Genomic DNA, 20,337 nt, shown 5'->3' with positions numbered 1-20,337 from the left:
AAACTATTGGGAGTTTTTGCTTGTGCTAGAATATCGTTAACAACATATGGGTGGGATTGATGCGGAATGCTAATAATTTTTCTGTTTTGCGGGAGTGTACAGGGCTTTCCGTTTGCTATAAAGGCTTAGTCCTTGGATTAAGGTTAAATGACATGCCTAATTACATTAAACAGCAGCCTCCCTTCCATTTAATTTCATAATTGAGTAAACCACAGTAGACCTATTCAGGTTTAATATAGACTGTGAGAAGCCTTCCACTTGAATATGGAAAAGAGTGAATAATTATTTTAATATTATTTTCCCCTTATTTTTTTCTTTCCTGTATTTCTTTCTTTATTTATTCATTTTGTATATGACTAAGTGCCAAAAGGTGCGCACGAAAAGCGGACAAAAGGGCTAAAAACTAAAAGTTGACAAACACGACTGATATTGTGATTTTTGTTAAGACAACAGATGCTGGAACCCAATTACGAAAAGAAAAGATAAATTTACCCAAATGATTTTACAAATAACGATAATTTTGTTCGTTATATCATTCAAAACGGCACTGAGTCATAGCATTAAGGTTATCTCGCACGTTTTTAAAGCTAGGGCTTTGAAACTTGGCACACAACCAAAGTATAATGACCTCCAGGTATGGTGCACATCACATTAAACAACATTGAATTTCAAGGTCACAGCGAGGTTAAATTTCCTTTGCAAACTGGAAAATTGTCGTTGTCACGTCTTACATGTTTTAATACTAGATCAGTTAGACTTTACATACTTCACATACTTTCAGCATTTTTATAAAACCTCATTAAAAGTGACCTGCTGGTTAATCTTTGTCAAAGTTCAAGGTCACAGCGGGGTCACATCTGGTCCAAATGTGGAATATTTTCAATTTATTCAGCGCGTTTATAGCACGAGCTTTGAAAATACACACAGTTCTAGTGTATAATGTTCACACACGATTAAAGTCTGGTTGAAAAAGTCAAGGTCACAGCAGGACAAACATATACATTTTTCAATGAGGTTTTCTCATATGTTTTTGAAGCTAGGGCCTTGAAACTTGGCACACTACGCAAGTTAAATTAAACCTCATCAAATTCCAAGGTCACAGTAAGGTTAAAGATCCTTTAAGGATATTTTCTAAACAAGGTGACCGCCTGGTTAATGTTTGTCAAATTTCAAGGTCACAGCAGTGCCATCTGGCTTAAACTTTGAAAAATTGTCAATTTCTTCAACTAGTTTTATAGTGTTTGAAGTCATTCACACATGATGAAAGTCTGGTTGATAAAATCAAACGTCAAGGTCGCAGCGGGGTCGCATTAAAGTCAGACACATACAATTGTCATTTTCACGAACGCCTTTTAAGCAACACCTTTGAAACTTCACACATTCCAAAGTTTTGATGTTGTTTGGTTATAATCAAAGTGTGGTCAATTTCCATGATTGAGAGCATTCAGAGGGGTCAAGTTGAGGTCACACAAAAAGTGATAATCTTTATAAGACTCACGTTTGCTGCTATTGCTCACTTGACATTGGTGAAAGTGCTTATTTTATAATTGTTGATCTTGATGTTTTGACCAGTTAATATTACCAGGATCAACCATACCAGATTTCAAAGTCCAGAAGTTGTCAAACCTCAAACCTGTTGGAAGTTTCAAAGATTTAAGCATCAACAAATTTCTATTTGATTTGACCTTAAATAACAGATTTGACCTTAAATCTTAAAACAGATCAACCAGACTTTGGTTTTTATATAAATTGAAGTTCAATACAATTTCCTTTTTTTTTTACCCACACGAGACCCTGCTATGACCTTCACATTTCTCAAGGATCAACCTTTAATTCTCCATGTTGAACAATCATTAAGCAAAAGCGTTGTTTGAAGTTTGAAGGTTCTAGCTTCAAAAATCTCTGAAAAAATATGTTTCATCCGTTTTCTGAACCACATGTGACCCAGCCGTGACCTTGAAATCTGACAAGGGTCAACAAGACTTTTACCATGCATGGGGGCGATTAAACCCCAAATGTGTGTGAAGTTTCAAGGTTTCAACTTAAAAAACGTCTGAGAAAAAATATACATTTTCCTTTTTGGACAATGTGTTGCACGCAAGACAACACGACAAACGCTCGTGTTATCATTCTTTTACTTTAAGGTCGACTTGCGTGCCCGCTCTTTCGCTAATCTCAATTAAAATTCATCTTGGAAGTTCGGTTTTATTACGCTTTTAATTAAGAAGATTAAACTAAGACAACAAATAGTTAGTTTTACCCATTAAACTCGATAAGGTAGTGACATTTTATGTTGAACGCAAGATGGTGTCGCACGCAAGATCTGAAAAGATGTTGACGACATAATTTCAACACTTGATAGCGCATTCGTGGTTCGTGATTTCTTCACAAATTTTGAACACAAAATGTGTCACGTGGTTCCGTAGATGAAATAGATCTTTGTACATGTAAATTTTGTTTTTAAAAGAAAATAACCGTTAATTACCGAACATTTTGTCGCACGCAAGATATGACGAAATTTTCAAATCGTTTTCAAAAATGCTGTTCAAAAGTTCTGCAGTCTTTGCTGGATTACTTGAAAGACAGCAGTTTGATACACCGTTATCGCTTGACGTGTCGACATCAATTCCAGAGTTTTTGAAAAAGAAATTTAGTAAATATCTGCGATTGAAAAATGTATGCCGTGATGACGACACATCTTGCGTGCGACACCTTAAAATTCGGTTATCGAAAAAAAAAAAATTCTCTCGAGATTTAGATTTGACGTTTGGTCTCGTCTGTAAAGCGATGTTTCAGGCATTCAATCAAACTAAATGCAATTCATTTGTGCTTCTTGTTATTTTTCTGTGGCATATTCAAAACACGAGGTATCACGATGTCCGTTTTCAGATGGCCGGTTTTGGCGTTATTTTTGACTTTAAACAAAGATAACTTCAAAACCGTTCAAGTCAGACACACGACATTATGTCCACTATCTCTTCGCACATTCATCCACACACACACCAATTTTCAGCAGACACACATTTTTAGAAACATTTTTATTGTAAAACAAAGTCGTCTTCTGTTCTGTGAGCACCTTTTGGCACTTAGTCATATATTTACGTTTTTGTCAAAATTAAAACAATTTGTAACAGATATGAGTTTTTAAAATTTTCATTTGTAAAATATGTATACAGGCATACCCAATACATACCTGTCAAGTCCTACGCATTCTGCGTAATTCTTACGGATTTTCTTTGATTTTTGGGTCCTACGTCGTATACCTCAAACCGCATTTTCAGCTTCTTTTTTTTAATTTTTTTTTTAATTTTTTTTTAATTTTTTTTTAATTTTTTTTTGCTGGCATGGACTGCCGTTCATTCATTTCTGAGGAGGAGCTTGCACCAGCCACACAACAGAAGTTCTGGCATGATGTGCGCCAGTTCTACGTGGCCTGTGTGAGGAAAATGTTGAATAAATTTCCATTTGGCAGTGAAACCCTGCAACACCTTCTTCACGCTGGATCACAGTCTGGGAGCTGACACACTGACTGCCTTCTTGCAGGTCAAAATTAACTCTGATGCATGCTGCCATGATTTTAAGGTGACTGGCAGCATGATTGACAAAGCAAAGATTTGCACAGATGAATACAACAAACACAAGTGACAAGTGAGAAAAAAAATGAACGAACAAGAGTGCAATGTAAATAAAGAGCAGTTTGTGTAGAAAGGAATTTATGTGTTTTACTTTTAGTTTGCGAAAAACAATCTGATTGGTTTAGTGTGTATGCGTGAGAAGTTGAATTTGTGCGTTTAACCACATCCACACGCATTAACTATGGTTTTTGATCCCCAACTATGGTTTCTTATGCCATTTACTATGGTTAGAGGCCAAAAGTACTTGACAGGTATGCCAATACCTTGGTGACATTTTTCTGAATAAAATAAACTTTCCACTGCTTCAAATATCACTAAATTACACTGAGATCGGTTGATGTTTTGACTAAAGATCAAACAGTTACTTTAACGCTCTTTCAGAAGGAAGGTATGTTGAAAGAAAGTGACTGAATTGGTATAATGTAAAAATCACAGTAAGTATTTGGCAAAATGTTTTTTGGCAGAAACTGTAGGGTGTTATTCAATTACCTGCTGATACCTTAGCACATTTTGAAAAGGATTCTCTGTGGGAGGGTGGAGTGGCAACTTCTGATACAAAACAAAGAAGAAAATTCATTGACACATGTTCTTTGTGGTTTAAGTTGATGTAAGATTCTATATGATTTAATGCACTGTGTGTGTGCGTATGTGTATGTGTGGCTGTCTGTCTGTGTGCAAGAGACAGAGAGTGAGAGAGATGGGGAGGGGGAGGAAGAGAGAGAGAGAGTTGCATATTTATATGTATACATGTACTTGCATGCACTTTCAGTGGGTTTTTTTTATAACAGAGAATCTGCACTTATGCGTGGTGGAAGATATGAGCAGTGACTGTGTTCGTGAAAACAATTTATTCTGATGTTGCTGATGACAAAACGTGAACAAATCAATGTAATGATTGTACAGATGAGTGTACATTTATGCACAGTGTGTACAGGGTGCAAGCAGCTTGCATTTGTTTTTCAATTTCTTGTGACATAGTAATACAATACAGGAGACTTATCACAGTTTCTTGATTGTTATAATTATGTGATCGTGAGAGAGAGAGAGTTTGTGTGTGTGTTTGTATACAGATTCTTGCGTATGAGTGTGTGTGTGTGTGTGTGTGTGTGTGTGTGTGTGTGTGTGTGTGTGTGTAGCTCAGCTCAGCTACATTGTATTTTCAACGTTTTTGAACTTCACGCTGGTTCTCTGTGTGTATTTTTCTTTCTCTCTGTAATTGTGTGTGTGTGTGTGTGTGTGTGTGTGTGTGTGTGCGCACGCACGCACAGAGACAATTGAGTGTCTGTATGTTTATCCGCACACAAACTAGGACCCGGTTCTCCGACAATTATGCATTTTAGAACTCTTGGTAAATTCTACAGTTCACTAGGTGATTGGGGATGGGCTAAGGGTTGGGCTAAGGATGGAGGCTGAAAATGACGATAAAGACAAGATACCACTAACTTGATAACAAGACGCTGGTTAAAAATACACTCCTTCTCGTATCAGTAGTCATGTTTACCACCACACTGCACAGATCTCTTCAGGCTTTTGCACGGAATATAATCTTTCTTCAACTCAAAACACATGCCAACAAAATTAACAGCCAGGCTTCTTTCTCCCTGTGCAGAGTGGCGTTTTGTGTTGTTGAATTAATTTCGCAAGTAATCTGGTAAATCAGACTAATAAACTCCCTTGTAGGCTGTTGACGTAATTAGTTCACAGGCGGGACACAATGCACCCTTCGACCTTTTCCACAAGGCGATGAAACGAAAAACAGAATAGAAAACTGTGGGAAACTGTCCAATGGAAGTAACTTACTTGTGCAATAGTGCAAAGTTTACCCGACAGTCACAGAAAAGCATGTTAAATGTTACAGAACTTTGTGACAAGATTAAATGGGAATGATTTATGCGCTGCATAGAAAAAGAAAACAAATCCCATTGTGCACAGAATGATGGTTGAATTGAGTCCAAATGGAAGGATGCTCTTATTTCATGGGAAAGCCTGGGCAGATCTGAGGCTGTCAACAAGATTGTGTACGCGGCAAGGATGTACCTTTAAATGAACTTGGTGGTGTCTTGAATGCAGTTTAAAGTCTATGCCAGATATTTTGTTATACTGTAATCTTTTTCTTACTACGCAGTTAAGATAAAACGAAACAAGTAAGAATCTCGGCTTAATGAACAGTCATTTTACTTCTTTTCGTTAAAGAAGCTGCCCGACACTATACGTACTCGTAATAGCTAGTCACGGAATTCTTCTTCTTCTTCTGCGTTCCCGGCCATGCGTCTAGATGTCCAGTCCGGTGTTGAGTGCGAATCCCGCAGTCGGCCGCAGTGATGCCGCCGTCCCCCACAGCTTTTCGCGGAGCTCCACTTCACTCGGCCACGTTTGGCGCCCTCTGTGTTGGCGCCTCAGGGTGTCGAAGGTTGGACAGGCCTGCAGTACGTGCTCTGGTGTCTGGGGGCCTGTGTCACACGGGCATTGGTCCGTGTGTGAAATCTTCAGGCGATAGAGGTGGGAGAGGAGCCGACAGTGTCCAGCTTTCTGAGCCTGAATATGGTCTATGGCCATGTTGGGTTTGATGCGTGCATGCCTGGTTTTCTCCTGTAGATGGGTGTCGGCACAGGAGGTCTGCCCGCTGTCCTCAGCCAACATGCTCCGTCTTCATGGCAGCTCAGGTTTTTTATCGAGGTTCTCTCCTCTAGATCCGCCGTGTTTCGCCTAGGGGCTTGCGCTGCCTAGTTGATAGGGTCACCTCGTAGAGGATGTGGTCATAGACCACGCACGGTCGGTCTTGGGATAGGGAAACGTTATGCTAGTCCGGAGGGATTACGCCACAAAGGCCACCTCGCGAAGACCCAGGGTCCTAGACTAGGGAGGTCCAAGGGGGAGCACCGGGAGGGCTACCCCTCTACCCGCACCTCCAACACAATCCCTTCCCCTGGTAGCTTCATCCCCAAGGAGGAGACAGAGCTACCTGCAACACCCCTAGTCACGGAATAATGTTCAACGATGGCTGACCTGGCAATTTTTGTGAAGTCAATCAATCAATCAATCAATGACGCTTATATCGCGCATATTCCGTGGGTACAGTTCTAGGCGCTCTGCAGTGATGCCGTGTGAGATGAAATTTTATACGGCCAGTAGATTGCAGCCATTTCGGCGCATATTTACCTTTCACGGCCTATTATTCCAAGTCACACGGGTATAGGTAGACAATTATTAACTGTGCCTAAGCAATTTTGCCAGGAAAGACCCTTTTGTCAATCGTGGGATCTTTAACGTGCACACCCAATGTAGTGTACACGGGGGGAGGGTTCGGACAGTATAAAAGTCAGCCTTAACTGTTAACTATGTATCAAGGCTTTATTTAAAGTACCCACACCATTTACAACGAAGGTTAAGACTGGTTCATTTGAGAATGATAGGCCAGAAGTTTAGACATCTATATAGATGATTAGATTGAGAACAATATACAGAGAGTTCAGAACTTTCATTACTTGAATGCGAACGCCAGACGTTCAGATATATCTCAAGTTATATTTTAAACCGTAATGTACGAAGATCTTGTCCTATCAGTTCAATCATGGAGACTGAAATAATGTTATCAGTGGAAGGTCACGTTTAGACCTTTAAGGGATATAATACGAAGTGTTTTACAAGTGCTGTTTTATCTCGTAGGTTTGTCACAGTCACGGTCGTACTGAGTGCGACCGGAAGCAGTCTTAAAGGCGCCGTCCTTCTCATCAAACCCATCGTGTCAGAAAACACAGACCTGTCCAGGCTTTTGAATGGGATAAAAGCGCACTCTTCAACTTGAAGACCTACCAAAACTCAACGGCAATAACACTGTCTGTGCAGAGCGGAAGTTAAATAAAATCATGCAGTAAATTACACTAGTGTCAAAATAGATAATCTATTCAGAAGAAAATCACACTCCGTGCAAAAAAAACAAGTCGCGTAAAGCGATATAACAAAATTTAGTCAAGCTGTCGGCATCAAAGTTACAGATTTACACCAACAAACAGTCGTCGCCGAGACTATTTTTGAGTCACTTGAGAAAAAGTGACTCTATGTAATCGGTCAGTGTTAGTCTGTCCGGCCGGCCGTCCGGCCGGCCGTCCGTAGACACCACCTTAACGTTGGACTTTTCTCGGAAACTATCAAAGCGATCGGGCTCATATTTTGTTTAGTCGTGACCTCCAATGACCTCTACACTTTAACGATGGTTTCGTTGACCTTTGACCTTTTTCAAGGTCACAGGTCAGCGTCAAAGGAAAAATTAGACATTTTATATCTTTTCTCGGAAACTATCAAAGCGATCGGGCTCATATTTTGTTTAGTCGTGACCTCCAATGACCTCTACACTTTAACGATGGTTTCGTTGACCTTTGACCTTTTTCAAGGTCACAGGTCAGCGTCAAAGGAAAAATTAGACATTTTATATCTTTGACAAAGTTCATCGGATGTGATTGAAACTTTGTAGGATTATTCTTTACATCAAAGTATTTACATCTGTAGCCTTTTACGAACGTTATCAGAAAAACAAGGGAGATAACTAGCCTTTTCTGTTCGGCAACACACAACTTAACGTTGGGCTTTTCTCGGAAACTATAAAAGTGACCGGGCTCAAATTTTATGTGAACGTGACTCATTGTGTTGTGAATAGCAATTTCTTCCTGTCCATCTGATGCCTCATATAATATTCAGAACTGCGAAAGTGACTCGATCGAGCGTTTGCTCTTCTTGTTCAGATAGTCTCAGTCGAGTAACCACGCGTAGCGGTAGTGCTTAGGCCTACTTAACCTATTTTCTGTAATTCTGAGCACATTTTTAGAGTAAACATGGCATATGTATATATTTATGAATTCAGGAGATATTGAGGAATACGATGCCATCATTTTCAAATCTGTCAGTGAAAATTTAATTTTAATGACAACTTCAGTGAGCAAACTTATTAACTAGATTTTAAGCCTCCAAGCTGAAATGCAATACCAAAGTCCGGGCTTCGTCAAAGATTACTTGACCAAAATGTCAACCAATTTGGTTGAAAAATGAGAACGTGACAGTGCTGCCTCAACTTTCACAAAAAAGCCGGATATGATGTCATCAAAGACATTTTTCGAAAAAAATGAACACATTTCTGGGGATATCATACCCACAAACTCTCATTTGAAATTCCAAGAAGATCGGTCCGGTAGTTTTCTCTGAATCGCTCTACACACACGCACACGCACGCACACACACGCACGCACGCACACACGCACGCACACACGCACGCACACAGACTGCTGATTTTTAGCACGTGTCCAAGTGAGGGGATGCTCTTATTGTTTGTGCAATTCTGGACGGATCTATGACGGTAAACATGATTACGTTTAAGAGAGGATGGCATCTTTAAATACAGAATTTAAAACACACACTCACACACGCACACACACGCACACATACACACACACACATACACACACATACACACACACACACATACACACACACACACATACACATACACACACACGCACGCACACATGATACACACACACATACATACATCAGTACACACACACACACACACACACACACACACACAAACACAAACATATATATAACGTGAATGACGTCTTCACCTTTTGCGCAGGTTCTACCCGCCTAGCTTCTCTACATTTTATTATCTCGTTTTCCTGGTACCGATGATAACCGCTAGTTGTTTTTCCTGACTGGATTGTTACGGCCCTTGTTTTTGACTGGAGACACAGGTTTTATTTCGTACCAGTGTGATTAACTGATCACAATGAAAGCAAAATGCGCCGCTTTTCTCTTCACCCTTCTTTTGTGCCAAGGTGAGTTATCTTCGACTTGGATCTACTCCTTTTGGCTTTGCTGTGTGTGTGTGTGTGTGTGTGTGTGTGTGGGGGGGGGGGTGACTGTGTGGCACTGTGTGTGCGTGATCCCCCCCACCCCCCTAATTATTTTCGTTTACCATTGCTGGGATTTTCGGGTCTCTTTCTCCCAGTAGAAAGCTATTAGCAACAAGAGTCGCGCGTGTTTATGTGTGTTATCCGCCACCTGCCCTTCTGGCAGAATACCCGAGGACATTATTTACCACGTGACATTATAGTCCAGTCACTAGCGAGGGTGTGTGTCTCGTACACGTGTACAGGAACCACCTGTCGATTATGTGTCCAAGAAAAAGCAATGGTACTCACTCTTTCACAACCCATGCGAACCCGACAGAGTGATTTCCAAACATCGTCTATTTGTGCAACATTTCATGTTTGTATTTGCCCAAAAATTAAGGTTGTAAGTTTTGTGCGATTTCCACGCAACGCTTATTAGGCCGCATACTGTGACCTAAGCAAAACACACTAATGAAAATTGAGGAGTAAATTGGGACATGAGGTAGACATTGACTTGTTTTTAGGAGGTAGTGTAACGTTTGAAGGGGCACTAATAAGGGAACGGTACTTTTAAATACAATCCAAATTATGTATATGCAACTTTTGACATTTTAGTCTTTTAAATTCGCGCACAATCGAAAAGAAATAAGTATCAACTTTGACTTTAAAATAGAGCGATGTTTACACGACCTATCAGACAATTACCACTGTACTAAATATTTGCGCTTTAATATAATGTGGACTATGTATTAGCCAATTTGCAGTTGCTGTTACCGTTTTATTTCATGGCATCACTTCGAGGTAGAAGCAGGATCCTGAATCCCCAATACAATACAATGGCATATACACTGTAACAAAAATTAGAGTGCAAAATATCGCCGCCGTCAAATGTACTTACTTTGGTGCAAAAATGACCACGTTTTATCCCATTTATACGAGGGTCAACTGAAAAGTATCGGGTCCTTTCTATAATTTTGTTTCCCGTTCTTCGATAGGATGCGTATAGCCTTCACGGATGATGCGAACAACTTGCTCAGTAGCAGTTGCAGAAAAGAACTGTTCACGTGTTTTGAACACAGCTGTGTTGTGTAAGAAAGAAGAAAAGAAGACAAAGAATTTAAAAAGACAGAAGAATGCAGACATGACGTCATATAATTAAAAAAATATGACGTCAGATGGAGCCAACACTGGACTTTTCTCATCGTCGTCTTGATAACGGCGAGTCAAAATCTGGCATTTGCTGTGACGAATCAGACAGTTTGAATGCTACGATATGGAGATGGACATCGCCAGGTTTTTAAGAGCATTGTCTCGAGGTCATAACAGCCTACTATACAGAGAACCGTTATCTGTCCATTGTGACACAGAGAACGGCTTTTTGGTTGTCCCTTAATTCGTAAATCGTGAACATCAAGCTACGGGAACAGTTACACAAACTCAAAAAATATAATTATTTGAAGCTCTTCGGATTTTTATATTTAGTCAAGTTTTGACTAAATATTTTAACATCGAGGGGGAATCGAAACGAGGGTCGTGGTGTATGTGCGTCTGTCTGTCTGTGTGTGTGTGTAGAGCGATTCAGACTAAACTACTGGACCGATCTTTATGAAATTTGACATGAGAGTTCCTGGGTATGAAATCCCCGAACGTTTTTTTCATTTTTTTGATAAATGTCTTTGATGACGTCATATCCGGCTTTTCGTGAAAGTTGAGGCGGCACTGTCACGCCCTCATTTTTCAACCAAATTGGTTGAAATTTTGGTCAAGTACTCTTCGACGAAGCCCGGGGTTCGGTATTGCATTTCAGCTTGGTGGCTTAAAAATTAATTAATGACTTTGGTCATTAAAAATCTGAAAATTGTAAAAAAAAATAAAAATTTATAAAACGATCCAAATTTACGTTTATCTTATTCTCCATCATTTGCTGATTCCAAAAACATATCAATATGTTATATTTGGATTAAAAACAAGCTCTGAAAATTAAATATATAAAAATTATTATCAAAATTTTTTTTTCGAAATCAATTTAAAAACACTTTCATCGTATTCCTTGTCGGTTCCTGATTCCAAAAATATATAGATATGATATGTTTGGATTAAAAACACGCTCAGAAAGTTAAAACGAAGAGAGGTACAGAAAAGCGTGCTATCCTTCTTAGCGCAACGAATACACCGCTCTTCTTGTCAATTCCACGGGCACTGCCTTTGCCACGGGCGGTGGAGTGACGATGCTACGAGTATACGGTCTTGCTGCGTTCAGTTTCATTCTGTGAGTTCGACAGCTACTTGACTAAATATTGTATTTTCGCCTTACGCGACTTGTTTTTTTTATCATGCACACCTGTATACAAACACACACGTAGTCACAGACAGACAGATGCATAAACTCACGCGCTTGCACACCATAACACCGTGACAAAGACAATTTTCAAAAGCAACACACCTAATAGCAGATCTTAACTAAGGGAAACAAGTTTCAATCGCTGAGCTTTGTGCAATTAACCTAAATAGTGGAAAGTGAGTGTCCCAACCACTCAGCCACCTTGATTTGAGTTTTGCAGACGTCATCGTCTAAAAATAGAACAGCGCAGTGGATTGAGATTTTACTTTTTACATTTAGTCAAGTTTTGACTAAATGTTTTAACATAGAGGGGGGAATCGAGACGAGGGTCGTGGTGTATGTGTGTCTGTCTGTGTGTCTGTCTGTCTGTCTGTGTGTGTGTGTAGAGCGATTCAGACTAAACTACTGGGCCGATCTTTATGAAATTTGACATGAGAGTTCCTGGGTATGATATCCCCGGACGTTTTTTTCTTTTTTTCGATAAATACCTTTGATGACGTCATATCCGGCTTTTTGTAAAAGTTGAGGCGGCACTGTCACACCCTCATTTTTCAATCAAATTGATTGAAATTTTGGCAAAGCAATCTTCGACAAAGCCCGGGGTTTGGTATTGCATTTCAGCTTGGTGGCTTAAAAACTAATGAGTGAGTTTGGTCATTAAAAATCGGAAACTTGTAATTAAAATTATTTTTTTATTAAACGATCCAAAAACAATTTCATTTTATTCTTCGTCATTTTCTGATTCCAAAAACATATACATATGTTATATTTGGATTAAAAACAAGCTCTGAAAATTAAAAATATAAAAATTATGATCAAAATTAAATTTCCGAAATCGTTTTAAAAACTATTTCATCTTATTCCTTGTCGGTTCCTGATTCCAAAAACATATAGATATGATATGTTTGGATTAAAAACACGCTCAGAAAGTTAAAACGAAGAGAGGTACAGTAAAGCGTGCTATGAAGCACAGCGCAATCGCTACCGCGCCAAACAGGCTCGTCACTTTCACTGCCTTTTGCACTAGCGGCGGACTACGTTCAGTTTCATTCTGTGAGTTCCACAGCTTGACTAAATGTAGTAATTTCGCCTTACGCGACTTGTTATTTCTTCAAATTCACGAGGCTATAACTTTTGAGCCCATGCAAGAATGTTTCTGAAACTTGGCACACATGTAATGGCACCATTTATTGCAAAGTATACAAAGTTGCGTGCATGTCACATTTGTTTTTGGGACGTTACGAACGTTTACAATTGTGTAACGGAAAACCGTTACAACGTCCATTCTTGGGTTCTGTTTGCTCTAAGTACTAGCGCGAATACAGATGAGGGTCTTTGTCATCGTTCTGTGAAATTTGGAGAGGCTGGTATTTGTAGTTTTAGATTTATTGCATATCAACTGCAGCTACCCAGCAAAAACACCACAGAAACCCTGGATTTGTTGCTGTTTTTCAGGATTGTGATCGCTCTCTTTTACACGCTAGTTCAGCCTCACTGCGACACTGATTTGAACAAAATGTGTATGGACTGTTAGGTAAGACACCAAATAAACTTTTTGATGTACAATATGTAAAATAGCATTCAATTTAAGTTAACGTTTTGACGGTTCAAAGTGAATCATGCCGTCAAAAAACGCCATTTTTGAGGGTAGGCGTGGTCAAGGACCTGTGACGTCATACCCAAATATTGCTCAGATCTAAGAAACACATTTTTGAGCAGAAGAAAGACTGATCTTAACGTATCTTTCTGACTCCAAAACTGCTGTTTAACATCTGGGCTATACCACTGAAAAATATCCTTAACTTTTTGTGTTCAGTGTATGAAATAGAATTCACCGGTTACTGTCTCATCTTTTGGAACTAAGTCCAACAGGAAATACCCCTCTGTGTCAAATAAAACAGATGCCATCACCTTTTTAAGGGGAAATGACCCTGACCTTCTTCAGGTGGGTATAACCTTGATGAACGGTTGATTGGGTTCAGGCTGAAAGTGATGTGCCCTAGTCTCATCAACAGAAACAAGTCGGGACATAAAATCCTCTCGATCTGCCTCAAATAAGCGTAAAATGTCGCGTGCCATGTTCAATGTAAAGTGCTTCTGTTCTGGTGTAAAAGTTTGAGGACCTACCTTGCTTAAACTGTCTTCTGCACAGAATACTCCAAACTGTTTCATGTGAGATGCCAAGTGTATTAGCAATGTAAAACATGCCTATTAGTTAATTTTGCACCACCAGCGCGCAGACAGCATCAACGGTTTCTTGAGTTGTAACCGTTGGTGGTCTTCCACACCGTTTGTCATCTTAAACGGTTTTCCTTCCAAGCCTGAATTTCGCTGACCACCTTATTACTGTGGTCTATGAAGGGGGATCCCTGCCTAACGTTTACGTCAGGTCATTATGATATTCCGGTTGGCTAAATATTTGTCTTTGCAAATGATGAACATGAAGTCTTCATAAGAACCTTTTTTAATTAATGCAAAGTTTCACAAATCTAAGTCAATTCCTTCCTGGTCGGGCCCGGTACTTCTCAGTTGGCCCTCGTATATCGATAAGGCTCACAGACAAAGGTGCTCTTTTTATTCAACAGTGGCACACAAACAGGCATCCACGCAGAAAACAAGCATTACCTCCACCAAAACAAGGGACCAAACTGTCATCACCGAGAACGGGTTAAAAGAAACAAGCAACACGACAATGGCCGCCACAACAAGTGCTACAACAAAACACCAGTCAATAATCAACACAACAACAGTGTCACAAACCAGCGCTAAAACGCCGACAGTGCCCACAACAACACCAACCACGACAGTGCCAACAACAACACCTACAACGACAGTCCTCACAATCACACCAACAACGACAGTGCCAACAACAACACCAACAACGACAGTCCTCACAACAACACCAACAACGACTGTGCCAACAACCTCACCTACAACGACAGTGCCAACAACAACCCCAACAACGACAGTGCCATCAACCACACCAACAACGACAGTGCCAAAAACAACACACACAACGACTGTGCCAACAACCACACCAACAACGACAGTGCCAATAACCACACAAACGACGAAAGTGCCAACAACCACAACAACAACGACAGTGCAAACAACAACACCAACACCAACAGTCCCAACAACCAAACCTATAACAACAGTGCCAACAACCACACCTACAACGACGCTGCAAACAACAACACCTACAACGACAGTGCCAATAACCACACCTACAACGACAGAGCAAACAACCACACCAACAACGACAGTGCCAATAACCACACCTACAACGACAGTGCCAACAACCACTCCCACAACAACAGTGCCAACAACCACACCTACAACGACAGTCTCAACAACAACACCTACAACGACAGTGCCAACAACCACACGTACAACGACAGTGGCAACAACCACTCCTACAACGACAGTGCCAACAACAACACTTACAACGACAGTGCCAACAACCAATCCTACAACGACAGTTCCAACAACCACACCTACAACGACAGTGCCAACAACCACTTCTACAACGACAGTGCCAACAACCACACCAACAACGACAGTGCCAACAACCACTCCTACAACGACAGTGCCAACAACCACACAAACAACGACAGTGCCAACAACCACACCAACAACGACTGTGCTAACAACAACACCAAAAACGACAGTGCCAACAACCACAACTACAACGACTGTGCCAAAAACAACACCTACAACGACAGTGCCAACAACCACACTAACAACGACTGTGCCAACAACCATACCTACAACGACAGTGCCAACAACAACACTTACAACGACTTTGCCCACATCAACACTTACTACGACAGTGCCACCAACAACACCTACAACGACAGAACCAACAACCACACCAACAACGGTTGTGCCAACAACAATACCTACAACGACAGTGCCAACATCAACACTTACAATGACAGTGGCAACAACAACACTCACAAGGACACTGCCTACAACCAAACCAACAACGACTGTGCCAACAACCACACCTACAACGACACTGCCAACCACCACACCAAAAACGACTGTGCAAACAACCACACCTACCACACCTACAACGATACTGCCTACAACAACACCTACAACGACAGTGCCAACAACCAATCCTACAACGACAGTGCCAACAACCACACCTACAACGACAGTGCCAACAACCACTTCTACAACGACAGTGCCAACAACCACACCAACAACGACAGTGCCAACAACCACTCCTACAACGACAGTGCCAACAACCACACCTACAACGACAGTGCCAACAACCACACTTACAACGACAGTGCCAACAACCACACCAACAACGACTGTGCTAATAACCACACCAACAACGACAACACCTAGAACGACTGTGCCTACTACAGGATCCACAACGACAGTGCCAACAACACCTACAACGACAGTGCCAACAACCACACCTACAACGACTGTGCCAACAACAACACCTACAACGAAAGTGCCAACAACCACTCCTACGACAACAGTCCCAACAACAACAACACCTACAACGACAGTGCCAACAACCACTCCTACAACGACAGTGCCAACAACCACTCCTACCACGACAGTGCCAACAACCACACCTACCACGACAGTGCCAACAACCACTCCTACAACGACAGTGCCGACAACCACACCTACAACAACAGTCCCAACAACAACACCTACAACGACAGTGTCAACAATCACACCAACAACGACTGTGCCAACAACAACACCTACAACAACAGTGCCAACAACCACTCCTACAACAACAGTCCCAACAACAGCACCTACAACGACAGTGCCACCAACGACTCATACAACGACAGTGCCAACAACCACACCAACAACGACAGTGCCAACAACAACACCTACAACGACAGTGCCGCCAACAACAACATTTACAAGGACATTGCCAACAACAACACGTACAACGACAGTGCCAACAACCACACCAACAGTGCCAACAACAACACTTACAACGACAGTGCCAACAACAACTCCTACAACAACAGTACCAACAACCACACCAACAACGTCTGTGCCAATAACCACACCAACAACGACAGTGCCTACGACAACACCTACCACGATAGTGCCAACAACCACACCTACAACGACTGTGCCAACAACCACTCCTACAACAACAGTCCCAACAACCACACCTACAACGACAGTGGCAACAACCACACCTACAACAACAGTGCCAACAACCACTCCTACCACGACAGTGCCAACAACCACTCCTACAACGACAGTGCCAACAACCACTCCTACCACGACAGTGCCAACAACCACTCCTACAACGACAGTGTCAACAACCACTCCTACCACGACAGTGCCAACAACCACACCTACAACAACAGTGCCAACAACCACACCTACCACGACAGTGCCACCAACCACACCTACAACGACAGTGCCAACAACAACACCTACAACGACAGTGGCAACAACCACACCTACAACAACAGTGCCAACAACAACACCTACCACGACAGTGCCAACAACCACTCCTACAACGACAGTGCCAACAACACCACCGACAACGACAGTGCCCAGAACAACACCTACAACAACAGTGCTAACAGCCACACCAACAACCACAGTACCAACAACCACACCTACAGCGACAGTACCCACAACAACACCTACAAGGACAGTGCCAACAACAACACCTACAACGACAGTGCCAACAACCACTCCTACAACGACAGTGCCAACAACCACTCCTACCACGACAGTGCCAACAACCACTCCTACAACGACAGTGTCAACAACCACTCCTACCACGACAGTGCCAACAACCACACCTACAACAACAGTGCCAACAACCACACCTACCATGACAGTGCCACCAACCACACCTACAACAACAGTCCCAACAACCACACCTACAACGACAGTGCCAACAACCACTCCTACAACGACAGTGCAAACAACCACTCCTACAACGACAGTGCCAACAACCACTCCTACACCAACAGTGGCAACAACCACACGTACAACGACAGTGCCAACAACCACACCTACCACGACAGTGCCAACAACCACACCTACAACGACAGTGTCAACAACCACTCCTACAACGACAGTGCCAACAACCACACCTACAACAACAGTGCCAACAACCACAACTACCACGACAGTGCCAACAACCACACCTACAACGACAGTGCCAACAACCACTCCTACAACGACAGTGTCAACAACCACTCCTACCACGACAGTGCCAACAACCACACCTACAACGACAGTGCCAACAACCACTCCTACCACGACAGCGCCAACAACCACTCCTACCACGACAGTGCCAACAACCACTCCTACCACGACAGTGCCAACAACCACTCCTACAACAACAGTGTCAACAATCACTCCTACCACGACAGTGCCAACAACCACTCCTACCACGACAGTGCCAACAACCACACCTACAACGACAGTGCCAACAACCACTCTTACCACGACAGTGCCAACAACCACACCTACAACGACAGTGCCAACAACCACTCCTACCACGACAGTGCCAACAACCACTCCTACCACGACAGTGTCAACAACCACTCCTACCACGACAGTGCCAACAACCACTCCTACCACGACAGTGCCAACAACCACTCCTACCATGACAGTGCCAACAACCACACCTACAACAACAGTGCCAACAACCACACCTACAACGACTGTGCCAACAACCACTTCTACAACGACAGTGCCAACAACCACTCCTACAACGACAGTGCCAACAACCACTCCTACAACAACAGTGCCAACAACCACTCCTACAACAACAGTGCCAACAACCACTCCTACAACGACAGTGCCAACAACCACACCTACAACGACAGTGCCAACAACCACACCTACAACGACAGTGCCAACAACCACTCCTACAACGACAGTGGCAACAACCACTCCTACAACGACAGTGCCAACAACAACACTTACAACGACAGTGCCAACAACAACACGTACAACGACAGTGCCAACAACCACACCTACCACGACAGTGCCAACAACCACACCTACAACGACAGTGCCAACAACCACTCCTACCACGACAGTGCCAACAACCATTCCTACAACGACAGTGTCAACAACCACTCCTACCACGACAGTGCCAACAACCACTCCCACAACGACAGTGTCAACAACCACTCCTACCACGACAGTGCCAACAACCACTCCTACAACGACTGTGCCAACCACACGTACAACGACAGTGCCAACAACCACACCTACAACGACAGTGCCAACAACCACACCTACAACGACAGTGCCAACAACCACTCCTACCACGACAGTGCCAACAACCACTCCTACCACGACAGTGCCAACAACCACACCTACAACGACAGTGCCACCAACAACACCTGCTTCGACAGTGCCAAGAACAACACCTACAACGACTGTGCCAACAACAACACCAACAACGACAGTGCCAACAACCACACCTACAATGACAGTGCCCACAACAACACCTACAACGACAGTGCCCACAACAACACCTACAACGACAGTGCTAACAGCCACACCAACAACGACAGTGCCAATAACCACACCTACAACGACAGTGCCAACAACCACTCCTACCACGACAGTGCCAACAACCACTCCTACCACGACAGTGCCAACAACCACACCTACAACGACAGTGCCAACAACCACACCTACAACGACAGTGCCAACAACCGCACCTACAACGACAGTGCCAACAACCACACCTACAACAACAGTGCCAACAACCACACCTACCACGACAGTGCCAACAACCACATCTACGACGACAGTGCCAACAACCACACCTACTACGACAGTGCCAACAACCACACCTACAACGACAGTGCCAACAACCACACGTACAACGACAGTGCCAACAACCACACCTACAACCACAGTGCCAACAACCACACCTACCACGACAGTGCCAACTACCACACGTACAACGACAGCGCCAACAACCACACGTACAACGACAGTGCCAATAACCACTCCTTCAACGACAGTACCAACAACCACACGTACAACGACAGTACCAACAACCACACCTACAACGACAGTGCCAACAACAACACTTACAACGACAGGGCCAACAACCACTCCTACAACAACAGTGCCAACAACCACACCTACAACGACTGTGCCAACAACCACTCCTACAACGACAGTGCCAACAACCACACCTACAACGACAGTGCCAACAACCACACCTACAACGACAGTGCCAACAACCACTCCTACAACGACAGTGCCAACAACCACACCTACAACGACAGTGCCAACAACCACACCTACAACGACAGTGCCAACAACCACACCTACAACGACAGTGCCAACAACCACTCCTACAACGACAGTGCCAACAACCACACCTACAACGACTGTGCCAACAACCACTCCTACAACGACAGTGCCAACAACTACACCTACCACGACAGTGCTAACAAACACACCTACAACGACAGTGCCAACA

General features: G+C 42.7%; 1 protein-coding gene across 1 annotated transcript in view; it reads left to right on the top strand.

Annotated features, from left to right (window-relative positions):
* The first annotated feature begins 14,553 nt into the window (after positions 1–14,553).
* Positions 14,554–20,337, top strand: part of LOC138952634 (mucin-2-like) — a 12,713-nt gene continuing 6,929 nt past the window's right edge. The window contains exons 1-4 of the mRNA XM_070324340.1: positions 14,554–14,910; positions 15,103–15,742; positions 15,950–17,413; positions 17,636–19,723. Coding sequence (XP_070180441.1) covers positions 14,554–14,910; positions 15,103–15,742; positions 15,950–17,413; positions 17,636–19,723 — 4,549 coding nt within the window. The remainder of the gene's footprint in view (positions 14,911–15,102; positions 15,743–15,949; positions 17,414–17,635; positions 19,724–20,337) is intronic.

This window comes from Littorina saxatilis, linkage group LG2 (genome assembly GCF_037325665.1).
Source record: "Littorina saxatilis isolate snail1 linkage group LG2, US_GU_Lsax_2.0, whole genome shotgun sequence".
Lineage (NCBI taxonomy): Eukaryota > Metazoa > Mollusca > Gastropoda > Littorinimorpha > Littorinidae > Littorina > Littorina saxatilis.
The sequence above is the reverse complement of the archived record's forward strand: the minus strand, read 5'-3'. Positions and strand labels throughout refer to the sequence as shown.